The sequence below is a fragment of the Arvicanthis niloticus genome, chromosome 26 (genome assembly GCF_011762505.2).
Source record: "Arvicanthis niloticus isolate mArvNil1 chromosome 26, mArvNil1.pat.X, whole genome shotgun sequence".
Taxonomy (NCBI): domain Eukaryota; kingdom Metazoa; phylum Chordata; class Mammalia; order Rodentia; family Muridae; genus Arvicanthis; species Arvicanthis niloticus.
The window spans coordinates 233907-252546 of record NC_133434.1 but is presented as its reverse complement, the minus strand read 5'-3'; the positions used below and the strand labels follow the sequence as shown (position 1 = coordinate 252546).

General features: G+C 42.0%; 1 protein-coding gene across 1 annotated transcript in view; it reads right to left on the bottom strand.

The window, feature by feature from the left end:
• The window catches only part of Snx19 (sorting nexin 19), a 37466-nt gene that overhangs the window by 15540 nt on the left and 3286 nt on the right, over positions 1–18640 (bottom strand). Inside the window, exons 2-8 of the mRNA XM_076924564.1 lie at positions 16800–16938; positions 15741–15841; positions 15514–15633; positions 13413–13543; positions 12344–12440; positions 11689–11869; positions 9195–9324 (exon numbers count right to left, since the gene is read on the bottom strand). Of these exons, the coding sequence (XP_076780679.1) occupies positions 9195–9324; positions 11689–11869; positions 12344–12440; positions 13413–13543; positions 15514–15633; positions 15741–15841; positions 16800–16938 (899 nt within the window). The remainder of the gene's footprint in view (positions 1–9194; positions 9325–11688; positions 11870–12343; positions 12441–13412; positions 13544–15513; positions 15634–15740; positions 15842–16799; positions 16939–18640) is intronic.

Below are 18640 nucleotides of genomic sequence, written 5' to 3'. Positions count from 1 at the left end.
TGCTTCTTTCTGTTGGTTTTCTTGGCAAATAAGCCCTGAAGACAGAAAGGACTGAAAGTCAAACATGAGAGATGCCTACGATGACTAAGTCACCCATGTGTTTTAGGAAGTGTTTCTGATGGATGAAACAACACCAAGCTGCTTCCAACCCAGTTTTGAAATTAGAAAGAAGAAAAGAATGTAGCTTGATGGGGGTGGGGTGGGGACACAGACAAACATCAAAAACTGGCTCCCTTTCCAACGAATATGGCACAGAAAAGAGACACTTGTAGATTCTGGCAGAAATAAGACTGAGTACAAAAGGTGGTCTGAAGATACTTGTTCCAGAGCTGGACACTGTGACACTTCTAAGATTTTAATTTGAAGACATATTACATAAATCTGCCTCTGAAGAAGGTCAAGCCTTCCCTGCTACCATTTGTTAGTAACCATAGCATAACCTCAATCACCTCAGACTGACTTTTAAAACAGGAGAATTCCTACGCTATATTCTTCATAAAGTTACCAAGATGAAATGAGAAAAATGAAAACAGAAAATGTTTTTGAAGATTCTGTGTTTGTGTATGTGATGGAGAAAGTGACCCCACCCGTCCCTTGTAACAACCCTGTCAGATCCAGATAATAGGAAGCAGAAGACAGTGAGCTTTGTGCTTCCTGCCTCAGTTTCCCTCCTTCCCAGCAGGCTCAGGGGAAAAAAAGACAGAAACAGTAAGCCGCTGGTACAGAGTGACTAACCAGACTGGAGAGAAGCCTGTTAAGTTATGGATAACATGAAAATTATGTCAGAATCTCCCCCAAAGCTTAACCTCTATACTAAACAAGGACACTTTCATTAGACTAGAAGGCTTGCAGTGTCTCATCTCCCCTCGCTGGCCCCATGTGAACTGCAGGTCTGGCTCATTCACAGTCTTCAGATAGTTAAAAAGGACCACCCATTCAGAAGATTGAGTCAGCCAAGGGGAAAGGGCAGTGAGGGGTGGGAAGTCTTTAGCACTGGAGCACCAGGAAGAAAGGCCAGACACAAAAGAAGGAAGAGGCAGAAAGTTAGTGGTTGTCCTGACAACCAGGGCCCCTACTGTTCCTGGTGACTTTAACTCATAGGGGTGCTCCCCTCTTGGCTGAGGGTGTAGTCATCACTGTGGGGGGGGGGGGGAAGAAAGGAGGCAGAGGAAAGAGAGCTAGGTAATTATGAGCTCTTTATCAGGAGGGGCCCTGCTTCCAAATGTCGCCAGTATTAGAAGTACCAGAGTTAGAGTGTGCTCAGCCAAGATTTGAAAGAGAATTACATGGGATACTGTTTAAATAAGCCTACATAGCAGGACTCCAAGACAGGCTGTGAAAATGGCTACAGAAGGCTGGAAAAGATCAGTGTTACAGACAAAGGATCAACAGGAGAAACAGATGCAGAAATCCTAGCAGAGGAGCAGAAGAAAAAGAAAAGTGAGCAGGATGGGGAATCACCTGGTGTGGGAATTAGCTAATAGCACTGGATTCTGCTTTCCTGTCTTTAGGATGACTTTCAAAAGCTTCTCAAATTGAAGGTTATCCTGACCCTAAGGAGAGATACTAAGAACACAAGGACAGCATTGTGGTAGCTCCAAGGCTTTTGCATGGTGGCAACTCTGTGTGAACTGGCTATAGTTAGAAAGCATAGGTAAATAATGTATAAAACTTGAAAGGAAAAGCACAAGGAAGAGAAGAAGGGCTGTTGGGGTTAATCTTGATACTGCACTACACAGTGGGTCTCTGGCACAGGAAGCCCTAACTCTTCAGTGGATTCAGAACTCAAATCTATTGCTGCTGACATTCCCTTGGAGTGAGACTAAAGCATATTCCTGGCACTGCATCTGCTCCTTCACTGCTCTACTGTCAATCTTTCTTCCTTGATGGGCACTCGATGGCAACTCTAAGGACAGAGTGAGGATCAGAATGGAGTACAGTTCAGTGGCAGAGCACTTGCCTAGCATCTACTTTATGCAGATGTATTATCATGCATATCTAAGGCTTTGGGATCCAAAGGGCCTAAATCTGGGCTATCTCAAACAGTACTGACAAAACTTTCCCAATTCAGAAGTCTGACAAGCTCATTATTACCACAGACCCCTAGTTCATTCTGTTCTCAATGCATCAGCCCCAGCACTAAACTCTTAAGGGATGGAACCCACTCAAAAGGACATCTCTGACAAAACTGACCAGAGAACAGTGTGCTGAGGATCCATCAGATCAGGGAGGAAAGGAAATGTAAACGATGAAAGACAGCCTGTTTATGTCACCAGCACCATGGAGTGGCTTCTGAATTATGGAGCAACGCTTAGGCATTATCATCACAGGGCAGAGCGACTCTTGCAAAATAAGTCTTCCTTACAGAGGTGAATGGTATTGTTTAACCTGCAGTGCCACCTAGTGCTTACAGGGAGAACTTTGGTACTCATTTTCTGAACCACAGATAAGCACCATTCAGAGAACCAGATTAAAAGCATTCAAAATTATTATGAGTTGCTTTCTATTTAAAAGTATAATTAATGTGCTCCATTTACACATGCTACACTATTTGAAATACTACTTAGTTTAAACTATACCTGTCTTATAAGGTCCAGCTCCAAATACATCCTTCCTCTTCCTAAAATTTATTCCACATTAGCTTTCTCCTAAACAACTTCCATTCAGTAAGACTTGCCCCCTAAGTCACAGAGTGAGGCAGGTCTGTCTGATTTCAATGCCCACATTCTTTCTATGTGGAAATGGGGTAGGGAGTAGACATATCACAACAGCAGGGTCTGTTCCCAGAGAGGATAACATCAGTGGGTCCTCACGGTGGGGCAAGATGCTCAAGGGCACTACGCTATTTCAGAAAGCAAAATAGTACTGTTGTGGTAGATAGCCTAAAAGGAAAGCCTGTGAGTAGGTACAACCATGGCTCTGCGTATTGAAGATGCCCAGTTTATCAGCTGGGGACATTCTATGGGAAAAGTCTGGGGGATTTTGTTTCTTTGGGTGCCTCTTATTCCCTGGCACTGCTGATGATGCTTGGAGTTCTCACTGGCGATGAAAGATGTACTGAAACAAATGGAATTGCATGCAACTTGCACATCTTCTCATTTAACGTAATTCAGTCAGTATCTTCTATGTGTCAGAGGAGGTGTTAGAGATACAACTGTGAATAAGCTGAATCTTTGCCCTCAAGAATCTTATGTAATCTAATGCTGTTGCTAAAACCTCACACTCTCAGGTTCCTATTTGTAGTTGCAGATAGGCAACAGGTACCAATAATGTGGCTTAGGAAATGACATTTAAATCCCTCAATATTCTGGTTTTCCCCTTCATTTTTTAATGACTAGTGCTGTACTTCCATTGGAATATATGAGAATTTAAGAATATTATAAAATACACAGAAGACCAAACATGGACACAATCCATGTCACAATCATGGACAGCAGATATTCAGTTACTATACATCTATTACAATATTATATCACATTGTAATATATTATAATAATATCTATTACATTAAGTGGAGATTCTCATGTAATAGGATAGGGCATGGTGTCTTTAACATAGTATGCATTTTGAGCAAATGATACCCCTCAAATGCAAGGCAGACAGTGTATATGGTAGACAAAATGCTGGGGTCCTTCCTGGCCCAGACACAGAGGACTTCCCTGTAACATGCCTAATAGAAGAGGCATGGCATGACACATTACTTCCAACCAAGGAGACACAATACAATATGAGGGAAGCCATCACTGCACTAATACAGATACAGCCCAAGTCAATGATACTTTTAGGCCAGAAATAACCTAATACAAGAAACTGAAGACTTACTGAATCAAAGGATCTGGTGCTTCAGCAAAAGCACATGCTTTTTCTAAAGAAGCTGTCACAAGAAGAAGTCAGGTGTGAGACAAAGCATACTGCTGGAGCTATACTGGACGCAGTGAAGTCTTAAAGTAAAGAGACAGCACTTGTCTCATGGTGACTCGGAATTGTTTTGATATTCTTTCTCTAGTTGTGGACAGGCTGTAGAAAAGAAACACTGGGAAAAAACTAACCTCTGGCCCAGGAGTGCCTAAGAAGAAAGTCAGAGCCTGCTGATGAAGATGTAGTACCATCAGCTGCATCTGGCCCAATCTGGGGAAAACTAAAGGCTGGACAGGACTAAAACCCTGGAGCTTAGTGAGGCAGATTTTAGTAGGTAGTGTTTTGTGAGGAAGCTTGGACAAGAGGGAGGCAGGCAGTATGAGAGGAAGGAACTGTTCAGGCAGTGAAGTAGGATGCCTATCTGGTAGAACTGCACATCAGCACATACAGTAAGCAGTAGGCTTACCTGCTAGTAAGAATGTAATAAATGTCAGGTCCTTTCCTATCGTAACTGGTTTTGTCCTTTTGATGGTAGGCCTTGAGTTTCCCTTAAGAAGTAACTAATGTCACAAAGGCCCCTCAGGCTGCTACACACACACACACACACACACACACACACACACACACACACACACACCAAGAAAGACAGCTTGAGTGGAGTTCTACCCAGATAACACCCATGACTTCAGAGTGATGTAAGAGAAGAGTAGTAATAGTGTTCACATCAGCCATTGGTGATTGTCCTTGGGAGTCACACATGGGTATCCCACTGGGCAGCTCACTCTCCAATGGTCCTACCTCTGCCACCACCTCCTGGACTTTCTTGAGAGATGGCTTGTTGAGCAATACCTTTCCTAAGAGGACTCCATGACCTAGCATAAGCTCTAGAAATTACCATTTAATATTTAATTTTCTCCTAGGTTTACTGCTTGTTGGATTTCTTCAACCTGCACATTGTTTTCTTCTTCTCACTATACTTAGTGACTTTATGTACTTTTTACTCTTCTCTACTCCTAGGTCGCTGAAACTTTGTTCTCTACTATGTCAGGCAATTTAATCTCCATATGTCCCAACACACAAACACATACTCATTTTCTCTCTCACTCACACTTTAAGAAATGTAGACAAAGATGCCAGGAATGTGTCTGCTGCCCTTTTGACATAGGGTCTGATGCCATCTTCAGGGCCATGGGGAGGGCAGAGCCATGGACATAGCATTCACGTACTCTGATGCTGGCCTGGCTCCTATTTTTATCATGGCATGGCTCTGGGCATCTAGGCAGGGAGCTGGTCCAGCTTCTTCTCATTCCTTTACTCTCTACATCAGGGCTCCAAAATAATTTTACCCCTTACCTTGGCTGGGTCTTCCTGCCCCAAGCCTTCTACCATCAATGGGGCACAGTACATCTCTCCTTCCCTCCAACCCAGACTAGCTCTGAGTACTTTTCCAGTTTCCTAAATCCAATTCTGATGCATACAGGGAACTATAAAATTTTTTCTGTTTTCAGACACAAGACGTTTGCACAAACTGGATTCATTTGTTCCCTGGCTTAGACTGCTATCCTCACTCCCCTTTCCTCCCAAATAAGGAGTTCTCCTTGTTACATAATTGGATGTTCCCAGCACAGAAGCTAACATGAGGTCAGCCACGCATGCGTGCAACACTTGCCTTTGACTTAACCATGCCTTTTTTGGGCATCTAACTTCTCTTGAGCTTCCCTCCCCCACTCTCTCCACACCATCAACAATCAAGAGAGATTTATAAGCCTGGCACAGAGCAGAACTCCTCCAACGTTGGCTCAGAAGAAGGGGTCATGAGGTTGAATTTACTCTGTCTCCCCCTGCCCCGCCTTTGAACACAGCTAGAGAGAGTGTGCTTACAATCTGGCAGGAGTCCCTGGAGTCCAAGGCAGTTCTGTATATAGGTCTTTTAAGGGAGCAGGGAGTAAAGGAAGCTGGAAGCAGCAGAAGTAAGCATGTCTGCATGGAGATAATGATGCCAGGTAGTGGGAAGTGAGGACATTTTAAAGGGGGCACAGCACCTACATCTAGGTGGCTATCCCCTCTTAGACACCAAGACTGCACAGTGCTCAGGAAAAGTAAAGCAGCAACAGCAGCCATCTGTGGCCAGTGATGGCCACCATGTTTCTTAAAGCACATAAAGGGCAGGAGCTCAAGTGCCCTACAAAGGATATGCTCTGATATTTAAGGTTTCAGACAGAAATGTGGATGACAGTCACAGGGACACTAGGACCTTATATGCTATCTCTTATAGTGGGGTCAGGGTGGGTGTGTTGGGTATGTGTGTCCTACAGCTCAAGGAGAGATCAAATTCCCAGCTTCTTTGCTTACCACACAAACATCTTTTTAAAAATAAAGACTACGGTTTGCCCAGGGGACAGTCATGGAGGCTACCATCAGAGGTCAGAGGTGCTCTCTTTGCTCCTCGTAGATATGGTCATGCAGTTTGGAGTCTATAGACAACCTGATAATCTCCTCTTAGGGAATGTTTGCCACTGGGAGCAGTGATTTTTAGGTTGGCTCTTATCCTTGAAGCCATGAGGCAAAGGTCTGATCCTGAAAGTTTAAAGAATCACTATAGATGAAAAGTGGAAAAGCATGAGTTAGCTTCTGCATGTTATTTATGAACTTAGTAGTTTTGACTTAATAGCCCTAATTCCTTATAAACCATAGATTCCCCAGCTTAGAAGTGGGGATCATAATACCTCTTTCACAAAGCTCTTTAAATGGATTAAACTATGAAATATGCTCAAAGTTTACATCTAATGCCTGTGTGAATTAATCTCTCAATAGACATTTGCTGCACAGCAAATACATATAAGCCAATAAGATTATCCATTGAAATACTAACTTCTGAAGTGAGCCCTGTTTTCTTCATGTGAATATATATATATATATATATATATATATATGTGTGTGTGTGTGTGTGTGTGTGTGTGTGTGTGTGTATGTATGTATATATATACATAGATAGATAGATAGATAGATAGATAGATAGATAGATAGATAGATATCCATCCCTGGGGGTGTCGCTCTTGTGGATCAAACTTCCTCGTGAGATACCAGTTCTTCAGTGGTCTTCCTGGATCTAGATAAAGGTCTCTGTTCTGTGCCTGGAGTGGCCCAAGTCCTTTAATATTCTGGGTTATTCAACTTAACTTCTTTCAACTTCTAAATTATGGATCTCAATCTTTTGTCCAACTTCTCCTAATGTTTCTATGTTGTTTTGCTCCTATTGAATAGCTTCTTGAATTTGTAAGCCAACTCACCACGTATGTGGTCAGAGGAGTAGGGTCCCCAGTGCTCACATACTACTAGATATCATTTAGCCATACACTACCAGACTTCAGATTACATTACTAAGGATCTTTTCACTCTTGAAAGCATTAGGATCAATAAAGGAAAGGTCAGTAAAGGTGAAGAGAAATAAAAGCCCTATTAGCAACACTCACAGGTAACAGAGCAAAACACAACAGAACTAGAGTTATAACTGCAAAAAATATCAAGAAGGAAAATGTTTATTCAGCCAAACATTTCAAGAGGCTGTACCAGGCCCAGCACCTGTGTAGGTCCTCATGGCTCTTAAGCTAACAGTGAAGAAACAATTTCTCAATCTTAGCACTAGAGGCATTATGGGAAGAATATGTCATCACTGTGTGTGCAGAGGGGTGTGAGGGAGGGTGAATACAGCAGGGGATGTTCTGTATAACAAAGAAGGCAAGCAGCATCCACGATCTCTACTCACCAGATACCTTCCAAGGGGCATTTTTACCCTCCTTCCCTGTTGTGACAACCCAAACCTCCTCCTGTGTTGCTTAATGTCTCCTGGGAACAAGAGAACCTATTGTGAATCATGACATTAGGGAACCTGGACAATATAATATAATAAGTATCACTGTGAACAAGAGTGAGGGGAGAAGGAGGCTCCTTAATTCAGGGGAAAGTGAGAAAAGACGGCATGAAAAAAGTGAATGAAATCTGGTCCTCGGTATCCAAAAAAATGTTTATTATGTCAATCATGAAGAATGGGAAGGTCATAAGGATGGATAAGAAATCAGTTGTAGAAACTTCCATCTATTCATAGATCTTTCAAGCTATCTGTAAGGCCCAGAGAAAGCTAAGCTACAAGCCCATGTTTCTCTCTCTGCTTTACCATCCTATAAGCACTACGTATGATCAAGAGAAAAGCCTGCTGCACAAAAATCAAAGAAAGACACAGGGATTGGGTATGTAAAAATGAGAAACTGATCCCAGAGCACGGTACCATATTATTATGAGACTATCTCTTACATTCTAAGACACTGGAACTTTTGCTGGTCCTTGCAGCTGAGTTAATAATAATATACTTTAAGGTCACATAAGACTTAAAAGTATATGTTCTCCACCTGTTTGTTTAACTTTGATTTAAATGAACAACGTAACAACCAAACTTACTTGCCTTGAATTTCCCATGTAATCGAGGTTTACAGCCTGAGATAATGCATAGTTTTAAGCTTATGTATTCTTTCATGCCCTGACCCACAAGTAACTCATGTGTGTATGTGCATTATGGTAATAAATGCTGAAAGCAGAAAGTAGGTTGAAAGCAACCTTATAAAACAAATATCCACCATAAATGCCGGAAGCAGACTATGTGTGTTGCTGGATAACTTGCTAGTGTGTTATTTGGGATCAGTTGGAGTGACTTAATCCCTGTAAAATCCTTTATCTTAAAGGTTTCTGTAAAGCATTGTTCCTTCCCCCATGTGATGCTTTCTGTGCTGCCTGATAAAGTCTTTTGCTATAGACACACACAGACAAGACACAGCATTCAGACAAACATAGGGATCCAGATTCAAACTCATACAATAGACAGATTCAGATAGGCCAGAAACCATAGCTATAGAGAGACAGAAAACATGAGATAGAATTGGGCTCACTTTTGATCAAATGACCACAAGGGGAAGTGCTCTGATTGCTTTTCTTAATGTCACACCAATGCATAGTGGTGATCACCAGTGTTTTAAGTTGGCACATTTTGGTGCCTCGTGTGAGTTATCTCTAATATGTTAAATTGATGTAGTAGAGTAGGAGACTGAGCTAAAGTACTGTAGGAACAGAGGCAATGGCTGTAATTCAGTGTGCTATCTATGTCAGAAACCTTAGAGAATTATATACACTCAAACTTTAGAAAAGACTTCTGATAGGCTCTTCTTACCCACATTCCTATAATGCTGAGGCTACAGGCACTTCAAATGCTAGTACAGAAACAAGTTTCATGTCCAATTTCTTAGCAAATCGAGGCTGTAAAGTGATGGCGAGCTCAGTAATCTTACCTCTGAACTAGAGTTCCAAAAATAAGGCGGAGGCACTTCTGCATGCTTTCAGTACACAGCCACTTCCACTGCTCCATCAACAGCAGGAGGATCAGATCAAAGGCTGTATCAGCTAACTCTGTCTCTGTTCCTGGGGACAAAGCATCAAAGGTAACTCAGGAAGAGACCTCTCCTCTTTCAGAGCTTTGGTGGCAGCCAGGTCTTCTCTAGCTTCTTGTTATTATCCTAGAGTTTTGAGATCCCTTTGCACAATATAAATCAAGAAGTGCTTGTATCTATCACTCAGTGATGCACTCTATGTGTTTACAACTTTTTGTATCTGATGTTCTGTCATGACAGGTTTTTAAAATCGTATTAGCAGGTCTTGTACATAATTATTTTACCTATCTGGCATCAATTTCCCCTTTATTTCTCCAGGATGCTGACTCCATTCTACTTCAAGTAGGGGCTCATAATTGCTGACTAACTGGAACTGGCAAGCCCCTGTACCTTCCACTCGCCCCCACAGTGGATAATGGAAAGGAATGGGCTGATCAGGGAAAAGAACTGAGATTCATTCTCCTACAGAACCACCTCCATTACACAGAGCTGTGGGGTGGGGCACAGGAGGCTGGAGTCTGACTTTGAGAGAATATGTGGTTCTAGAAGAGTACCACACCTCTGGTAAAATGCCATGACATTTACTGTTTTCTTTCCCATTTGGAAGACTGGAGGGGCCACAGATGAGCTCATGTCTATCTTGGGCTGAAGTATCTTGAACATCTATACATTGGAAAGAAGTGTCTATTCTCTAAATCTGTGTTGAGATTCCTATCTCATGTCAGTGTCCCAGGGGTATAAATGATTTTGAGGAATCTGGCATTTCTGCTTTGACTAATGTTACCATTATCATCATCAATATCTGCTAGTCTAGGCTCAATGGGGACTCTCTGGACCAGCCTGCACCAGCTTTCCTCTTCCAAGGGTGTTTTAGAACACACATCACTTTGGGGTCTGGGCAGATCTGCTAACACTGAATCTCACTTCATTTTTTCATTTTAGATTCTGCCCAGTACATATTTTCTTTTCCTGTGCTGTATGTATGTATGTATGTATGTGTATGAATAGATGCTTCTTTCCAGTGAATAGATGTTCAAGCCCAGCATAAACATGAGCTCATCCATGGCCCCTCAAGTCTTCCAAATTGGAAAGAAATTGGTGAATGTCATGTGTGGAAAATATGAGCTGCTTTCTAGGTTTTTTTTTTTGTTTTTTTTTTTGTTTTTTTTTTTTTTCCCCTCAATAATGGACTATTCCTCCCTAAGGAAACAACCTCCTCAGTGCCACCAGTTCCTCAGGATTAGCATCTGTCTATAGCTGCCACCCTGTGGCAACATGTAGTCATTGCAGTAAAAGTAAAGCAAACTGAATCACAAGGTCCTTTTGAAGAAAATGATAAACTCCACAACACACCAAGACATTAGTAATCAAGACCAAATCTCACAAACATACCCAGAGGCCATCTCTAGGCAATTCCTCAACTAACTGAGGTTTTCCTCTCAGATGACTCAAAGCTGTGTCATGTTTGACAGTTACAGCTAACTAGAAGCCCCATTGTGTCACACACTTAAATTGAAGTCCATATAGCAGAGGCCAAGTGATTTGTTTTTGAGTACCTGGGAGTAAATATGAAATTAGTTTTTCTTTTTCATCTCACGAAATCTTCCCTCAAGATGTTGTCTTAGCAGGTCTTTTTTTAGTTAATCAATAAAACGTTCTTCTTTTAAAGTTGTCACTAAACATATTAGAATTTTTCCTCTGTAGGAAACACCTGACCTTCTCCTGGGAAGAAAATGCTTAGAAGTGGGACTCAGACCCTTCACCTCTTCTGCCTGTTTGTCCTGGGGAACTGGAAAGCTTCATTTGCAATGGCAGGAAGTAAAGCAGGGCCAGATCTAGGAGAAGACGAATCCATGTGATGATGTTATGTGTCAGCTGTTCTGTGGTTTAACCAGGCAGAGATGTACACATCCTATTTGGTAGTTAGGCATCACTGGTATACAAGCAAAGGCAGAAGCTGATAGTCCAGAAGTGATTACTCAGAGGGTACAGAGTAAGAACACAACCCAAACTACATTTCAAGAATGATGTTAAGGAACCCAAAAAGGGACTGAGAGAGACAGAACCAAAGAGAGGGGATGAAGGAAGGGAGAGGGAAGGAGAGAAAGAGAGAGAAAAGCAGGGAGGGAGAGAGAAACATCAGGAAAGAGTACCACAGACACTGACAGAGTTGTCTAGAAAAAGAGTAGCCTCATATCAAAAATAACACACTGATATTATGCATATAGATTTTTCCCTGCTGTTTGACTAGATCAAAAAACCATATCCATCTCTGGACTACATCACCTCCTACTCTGGAGTACTTCAACACATGGATTGCTCTGCTGAGCACAGGAGAGTCCCAGTGGATATCTCCCTGGCTCTCTGCTGTGGAAGCAAAGGTCTTGTCACTCACCTGGGTCACTCTGGTTGAGCTCTAGGGCTACCACAGCTTTATCCAACAAACCACTATCCACATATACTTTGGGGACTTGTTGGGGATCTTTATCTGGGGCTTCCGCTGGCTGCATTTTCAGTAACTTTGTCTGTTTTTCAATGAAAGATTCCATCCCAGACATGGACAAGATCTCTGACTCCTGAAGAAACAGTAAGTAGCAAAGATCACCAAAAATGCAAAGACAGAATAAAGGTAGCATCTGGGTTTCCTGTTACTGAAAAAGTACCACGTGTACATCCACTAACCCATGGCCACTTCAGCAAAGCTTCCACTCCTTACCCAAGCTGCAAGTAAAACTAGCCTGCTCTGGGATAATCACTTGTGTACAACAATGGATCATCTGTTTTCGTCTAGAAACTGCTTTCCCTTATCATCCTGTTATTATCTTAAACCCATAACCTTAAGAAGCCAATTTGCCAATCCAGACCTGATAGAATTCCAAATCACTCAGAGGAAACACTTTTAGCATAAAATTTTAAGATCCAGATATCAGCTAAGTCCTTGATCAGGGCACCCGACTCTTCTCTGACTTTAGAGAAGCCTTCTACATACTATATCTCAGGATAAAACCTCAGACTGAGATTCTAGCAGTTCTCTGGGTTTGGGCTCTTACCACATTGCCTTCCTGGAGGCAGTATAGAATCTTGTCCTGTGCCTCAGTTATACTCAGTGCAGGGGCAATTTTACTGGATGAAAACCTTAGTCTGGACCTGACACAGAAACAAAGGCAGAAGAGAATGCAATTCATGATCTTGCTCCCTAAAAAGAGAGGCTGGCAAGTAATGACAACATATTAAAACAGAAACAGCCATGCTTACTCTGGAGTAGGGATGGGGCTTAGTGTGCTCGAAACTACCTGGAAGATGAAATTTCCCAAACAACATATACTTGGCAATTCTTCTAAGGCAGTGCCATATTTTACTGTGTCTATAGGATACTCACGAAAGGACTTCTGTCAAGTAAAATAGTAGTCTCTCTCTCTCAGTCTCTCTCTCTCTCTCAGTCTCTCTCTCTCTCTCAGTCTCTCTCTCTCTCTCAGTCTCTCTCTCTCTCTCTCTCTCTCTCTCTCTCTCTCTCTCTCTCTCTCTCTTTCTCTCTCTCTCTCTCCTCCCTTCTTACCTCCCTCTCCTTAACAGGCCACATTCACACAAAACTTTCAGGAAGGGTGTGCATGTGCCATCCTTGCTTTCCACATGCTGGTGTGGAGTGCTTCCAGGGGCCAGCTGGGACATGAAGCAATCAGTCACTAAAACACACCCTGCAGGTTTCCATTTTAGCCCTTTCCTGTATAGTGCTTGGGTAAGTACTCTCTGAGCCAAAATTTCCAGAAATGATGGCAAACAAATAAATTACAAGCCTTGATTCTTAATAGGAAAGAAACATCTCAATTTCTACAAAAAGAGTAGTATCCAGCCTCTACAGTTTTCCCTTCTAGTTAAAAAGCCCCAGTGATCTGGGCCCAGGGGTTTGTGGGTGGGAGCAAATGCTCAGCAGTACTGCTGGCATCTCATCTCGGACTCCTTAGGTCGAGCACTGTAGAACCCAGCCTCTGGCTTTGCTAAGAAGCCAGTGGGTGGCATGCATTTCCTCTCTTCTAGGGCTTGAGAATGGAAGGGGGGCTTTAGATGAGGACTGGGGATCAAGTGAGGACAGAAGCCCTGGGCCACTGAAGGGCATCTCACTTGCTAGCCTTCTTGCCTTCTGTCTGTGGCTTGCTTTCATTCTCTGCTTCACTCAGCTCCTCTGTGGGACTCTGGGGTTCAGAGCGAGGAAACGCTGTCTTCAAGGTGTCCACGATAGCACTCACCACCATCTGCAGGATTAGAGGTACAGGATCATCATGGCTATGTACTTCCCTGATGGGCAGTCACAGAGAACAGAACAGTCATCTCTGTGCTTTACCACAGGATAAAAAGAGCTCGCCATCCAGAGCCTTAGCCTTTGAAAAAAATCAGATACCAGCCAATGACATCAATACTTTTTCTCTCTGCCTAGAACAATCTTCTCTACAGAGTAAGACAAACAATACCAAGGGGCAAGAAGCCAAAGGGAAAAGGAGAAAGAAAAACTCAAGAGAGTTCTTCAGGCTAGTTTTAATTAGTTTTTTTCATTTTTACATAAAAATGAGGTTCCTAGTTTCCAAATTAATGATACTGACAGCAAAGCGTGAACTGGTAGAAATAAAGAAGGTATGTAAGAAAAGAAAAATGATGATGATAAAAGGAAAAAAGAAAATACAGTTTAGAAGCTTAAGTAATATAAACTTGTTGCAAGGTTTCCAAGTAACAAGCTGGGTTTGTAGCCAAATCGGGCAATTCTCTTCTTTTGATACAGAAAGAATAAAAAGTCCCTCAGGCCTGTGGTTAAGCTATCTGGAATTGCTATAAAGAAAAAAAAAGTGTAAAAAACAAGAATCATCTATATTTTTTCAGCGTGTAAAAGTGGCATTCATATATTTGCTATAAAGGGAAATGTACCCAAAAAAACCAAAAAACTCAAGGCAATGGAGGTATATATACATTAATGAAGGCTGCTGGTTCAAAGTAGCACCAGCTACTGCTGTAGCTCATTCTTGTGGTAATCCCTCATAGGAGCACAGCTAGTACAGCCAAGACATATGGGACAACCAGCAAGACCACAGGGAACACTAGGAAAACAAACCAGGAAGGAAACACAGGAGAGGATGGCATAAACATAATGCAGCTTAGAAAATACAATTTGCAGGCTGTAGAGAAGGTTCAATGGGCAAAGTCCTTCCTTGTGATTCCTAGCACCTGCATAAAAACTAGGTGTGATGATATACATCCGCAACTCTGTGACATCCATCTGTAACTTTGTGATATACACCTGTAACTCCCATGCTCCTGGGGTCTGGGAAAATCTCAGGGGCTTGCTGACCAGCCAGTCTAGCCAATACCAGAGACCTTCAGGTTCAATGAGAAACCCTGTCTCAAAAACTAGGAGCAATGGAGAAAGACATTTCTATGTTCTCCACACACATGCACAGGTGAATGCACTAGTTGCATAGGCACACACATGTAAGACAACTTTCTTTTCAGCCTCAAGGATTATAAATGATGGGAGGGCCTTCATCAGTGCCTTCCATTTTGGCCTTACTGGAAATTAGTACAGTGCTTTGCTCAAAATAGCCTCATTGAATGTGATGGCACCTGCCTATAATCCAGCATTTGAGAGGCTGAGGATGATGATGAATTTGAAAGCAGCTGGAAATACTGGTAGTTCCAAGGCCAGACTAGGCTCTAATGAGATCTGTCTCAAAAAGCCAAAAGCAAAGAATCAGGCAATAACAAAGGAAATTCCCCATAAGGAAATGAGGAAAGAACCAATGGATACATCTGCTCAGAACTCTGGGGTTTTTACCTAGTTGATCTCTTTCTAGTTTGGGTTCTTCCCCATAACAAAAGATGTCCCCTAATACCTATCATATGGAATTCTTATTTTTTTTCTCCCAGCTGAGGAGGCCCACTTCTAGCCTTACATGCTTCCATTAAAACAATATCATATTGTTGTATATATGCACATATATATGTACATGTGTGTGTGTATGTGTATATATCATGTGGCCATTGTCTTCTAACAGCTGCTCGCTCTGACACAGATTCAGCAAGTTGATGATCCAGGCAATATTTAGCAACAGGTCTTGAAAATTTTAGTCTATGTTCTATTGACTCCTTCTCTGGGCTCCCAGCATGGTCTACACTCTAATGCACACCTCACACTTGCAGACAGAAACAAAGCTGAGCACAGTGGCTCTGCTGTTACCTTGTCTATCCTAGAGACCATGAATGGTTTCTTAACAAAGGCAATCCGAGCATCTGTGTTCAGAGCAAGGAACTCCTGCACCTCCTCGCTGTTGGCAATCTCAGGAATGGCACAGAGTTGCTGCAAAAGAAAAACATTTTAGAGAAATCCTAGGCCCCAGATCTCAGAGCTTTGGGTTGGACATGTGGGGTGAAGATGTGAGCAAAGCCAGAAGAGAAGATGCTGACCTTCAGGAAGGACTCCAAGAGGCTCTTCCGGGCTTCTACTCTATCACTATCCATGTTTCCAAATGGAAGATCTGGAAAGAGCTTTTTTGGACCCTTCACATCTACAAAGCAGAGCAAAACAAAACAGAGCAAATGCATCCACTTAGTGTCCACACAGAGATATTTCATGAAGAACAAACATAATCACTGGATGTATTTCACTAGGCATTGGCTTTGGGTTTTGTTAACTTCAGGACTTCCAACTGTCCTCAGAGTTGTGATGCAATGATCTACTCTCCTCACTGTGAAGAGAAGACACAGTGCAGCAGTTACTTATGTCAGGCCTCTTAAGCCTAACAGCCCAAGGTTAAGTCTGGGCTCCAGTTCCTGCTATAAGAATGACCTTAGGCAAGCCACATGATCTGTTCCTGTTGCTTTTCTATAAGGAATGATACTATCTACCCCTTAGGCTGTTAGAAGACTACATGAGCTAATGCATGTAAAGTGTAAAGAAGAGAACCAGGGATGGTTTTGAAGCTTGTCCCAATATTAGCCATGAAATTAAGTAATAGAATATATAATTTAGTCAACTTACCATTTATTTACTTAGCATCTAAAAACAACAACCAAAACAATATAGCCAGTTCCCAGCTTACTTGTACTTAAATTTTACTACATTTTAAACTCTTCATTGTGTGTTGGATGTGTCAAACAGCACACAAAAGGCTTGGTTGTTGAAAACAAGGATTTTTGAGTTATTTAAGATGGATAATTCACAGACCTGGAAACACTAATTTAGCTCCTTGAGTTATTCTATGGGTACAGGTAGAAATGTGTCTACTCCTTTTTAAGTGTAAACTATGTGGGGACACTGGAGCAACACTTGCCACCAAGGACAACCTCAGAAGGGATTCCATCACAGGTGTCCAACTCTAGACACCAGGCTTCTCAAGAAAACTTAAGAATAGAACACTATCAGTGCTGCCTTCTCCCCACAAACCCACAGGCCACCAAGCATGCAAATTAGAGCAGCTAGAGGTGATATGCAAGCTGGCATTTGGAGCTTGGGGAACGTCTGACTTTTGATAAACTTTCGTAGATCCGGTTTCTCCTCTAGGCGGGTCTGCAGATTCAAAAACTCCCGGTAGCGGCGGTTCACTGTGTGATAGGCCAGCTGCTGTAGGCTGCTGCTGTTCTCACCATTAAGGGCTGTCTCGTACTGTGGAAAGGAACAGAGTTATTGATGGAACCAGTGAGGTTTAGGGAATCTATTCTGGGGTTAATGACCTGTTCAATGGTCACAGTAGAGTATGGAAAAGGGGAGAAGCTTCATTTATATGACATCATCCTTAGCTGTAACTGACAATCCAAACTCCAAGGCTGAATGAGCTGTACTTCCTGCTACTGCTTGCTCAGTCAGAAACTTTCCACTGTTTCTTATGATTGCTTCTATCAGAAGTTCCCATCCTCAAAGTAGCTACATTAACATTTTCAAATCCTAAAGACAGTATAGAGCAGAAGACAACAATATCTACATAAGACCTACAAAAGTGACCACTGCTAAATTATAGGAGAGACCTCATCAGGAGAAAATCACTTTGCCACAATATCTAGTCACTAACAATCTATACTAATTTTGGGAAGAAAAATCCCAAACAGCAGATAAGCATAAATCATAACTTTGCCTGAAATAATAGTTTTCTTTCTTTCTTTCTTTCTTTCTTTCTTTCTTTCTTTCTTTCTTTCTTTCTTTCTTCTTCTTCTTCTTCTTCTTCTTCTTCTTCTTCTTCTTCTTCTTCTTCTTCTTCTTCTTCTTCTTCTTCTTCCTCCTCCTCCTCCTCCTCCTCTTCCTCCTCCTCTTCTTCCTTCTTCCCCCCCTCTGTCTCTCTCTCTCTCTCCCTCTCTCTCTCTCTCTTTCTCTCTCTGTCTCTCCCCTCTCTCTCTTTCTCTCTCTCTCATTGTTTTGGGAAGATTAATCTTTTTAATTGTTACTCTGAAAATTGAATGGAAATTCTTTGTATTAAGTATATATTAGCTGTATCACTAGATGTCTCATGATGACTGGAAATGTTCTATGAGGTCAGTCTGCTGCTTTCATATGCCTAAAGAGCCAGTATGTGGGAGAGATGACCCACACTGTACTCCTAAAAAGTAAGCACCTCGAACAGAATGGAAGCTATGACCACACAGGGGAAGACCTTCTGACAAAGAAGTGTAAGATACATAGATGCTGCGACCAACTTGGCATGTGCTTGCTCTTGTCAGAAATTGGTCATTGTTTGGCTGAAATATTATAAAACAATATGTGATTTAAAAAAAAAAAACTCCTTGTTGAAAGAACATGAGCTAGTGATTGAACATTTCTAGAACTAGAGATGAAGATATATTTACTAAGTGCTGAGGTGAGGAAAGATGTCCTTTTGATAAGTACCAAGAAAGAAAGAGACAGGCAGAATTCAGGAGAGAGCTTTTGAGCTTGGAGCACTTGAGAGCTAGGATGCATTCTGTGGAATATTCTGCCCTGCCCCTTGAGGGACAACTTGATTTTTCTGGTTAAAAGAAAGAAAAACTGTTATCAATCCACGAATATGTCGTAAGTTGAAAATGAAATATCCAGAACCTAGCACTTGTATGTGAGCACAGGGCACATCAGAGGGACACCTAGAATCCAAACAACAAGCAGGCAAATTGTTCAAGTTCATGCTGTTTGACAGTCGCCTGTTACTCATGACTCCACGTCTGTGCTTTTGAAAAATGCCTGTTTTATAAAGACCACGTGACTGAGTGTAGGCATGCCTAATAAAGTGCACAGGTGCTTCTAATTATATTAATAACTCTAATTACTTCTAAAGAAGCTGATGTTTAAACATTTCTAGAGCTGGAGAGGAAGACACAGTCACTATGAGCTGAGGTGAGCAAAG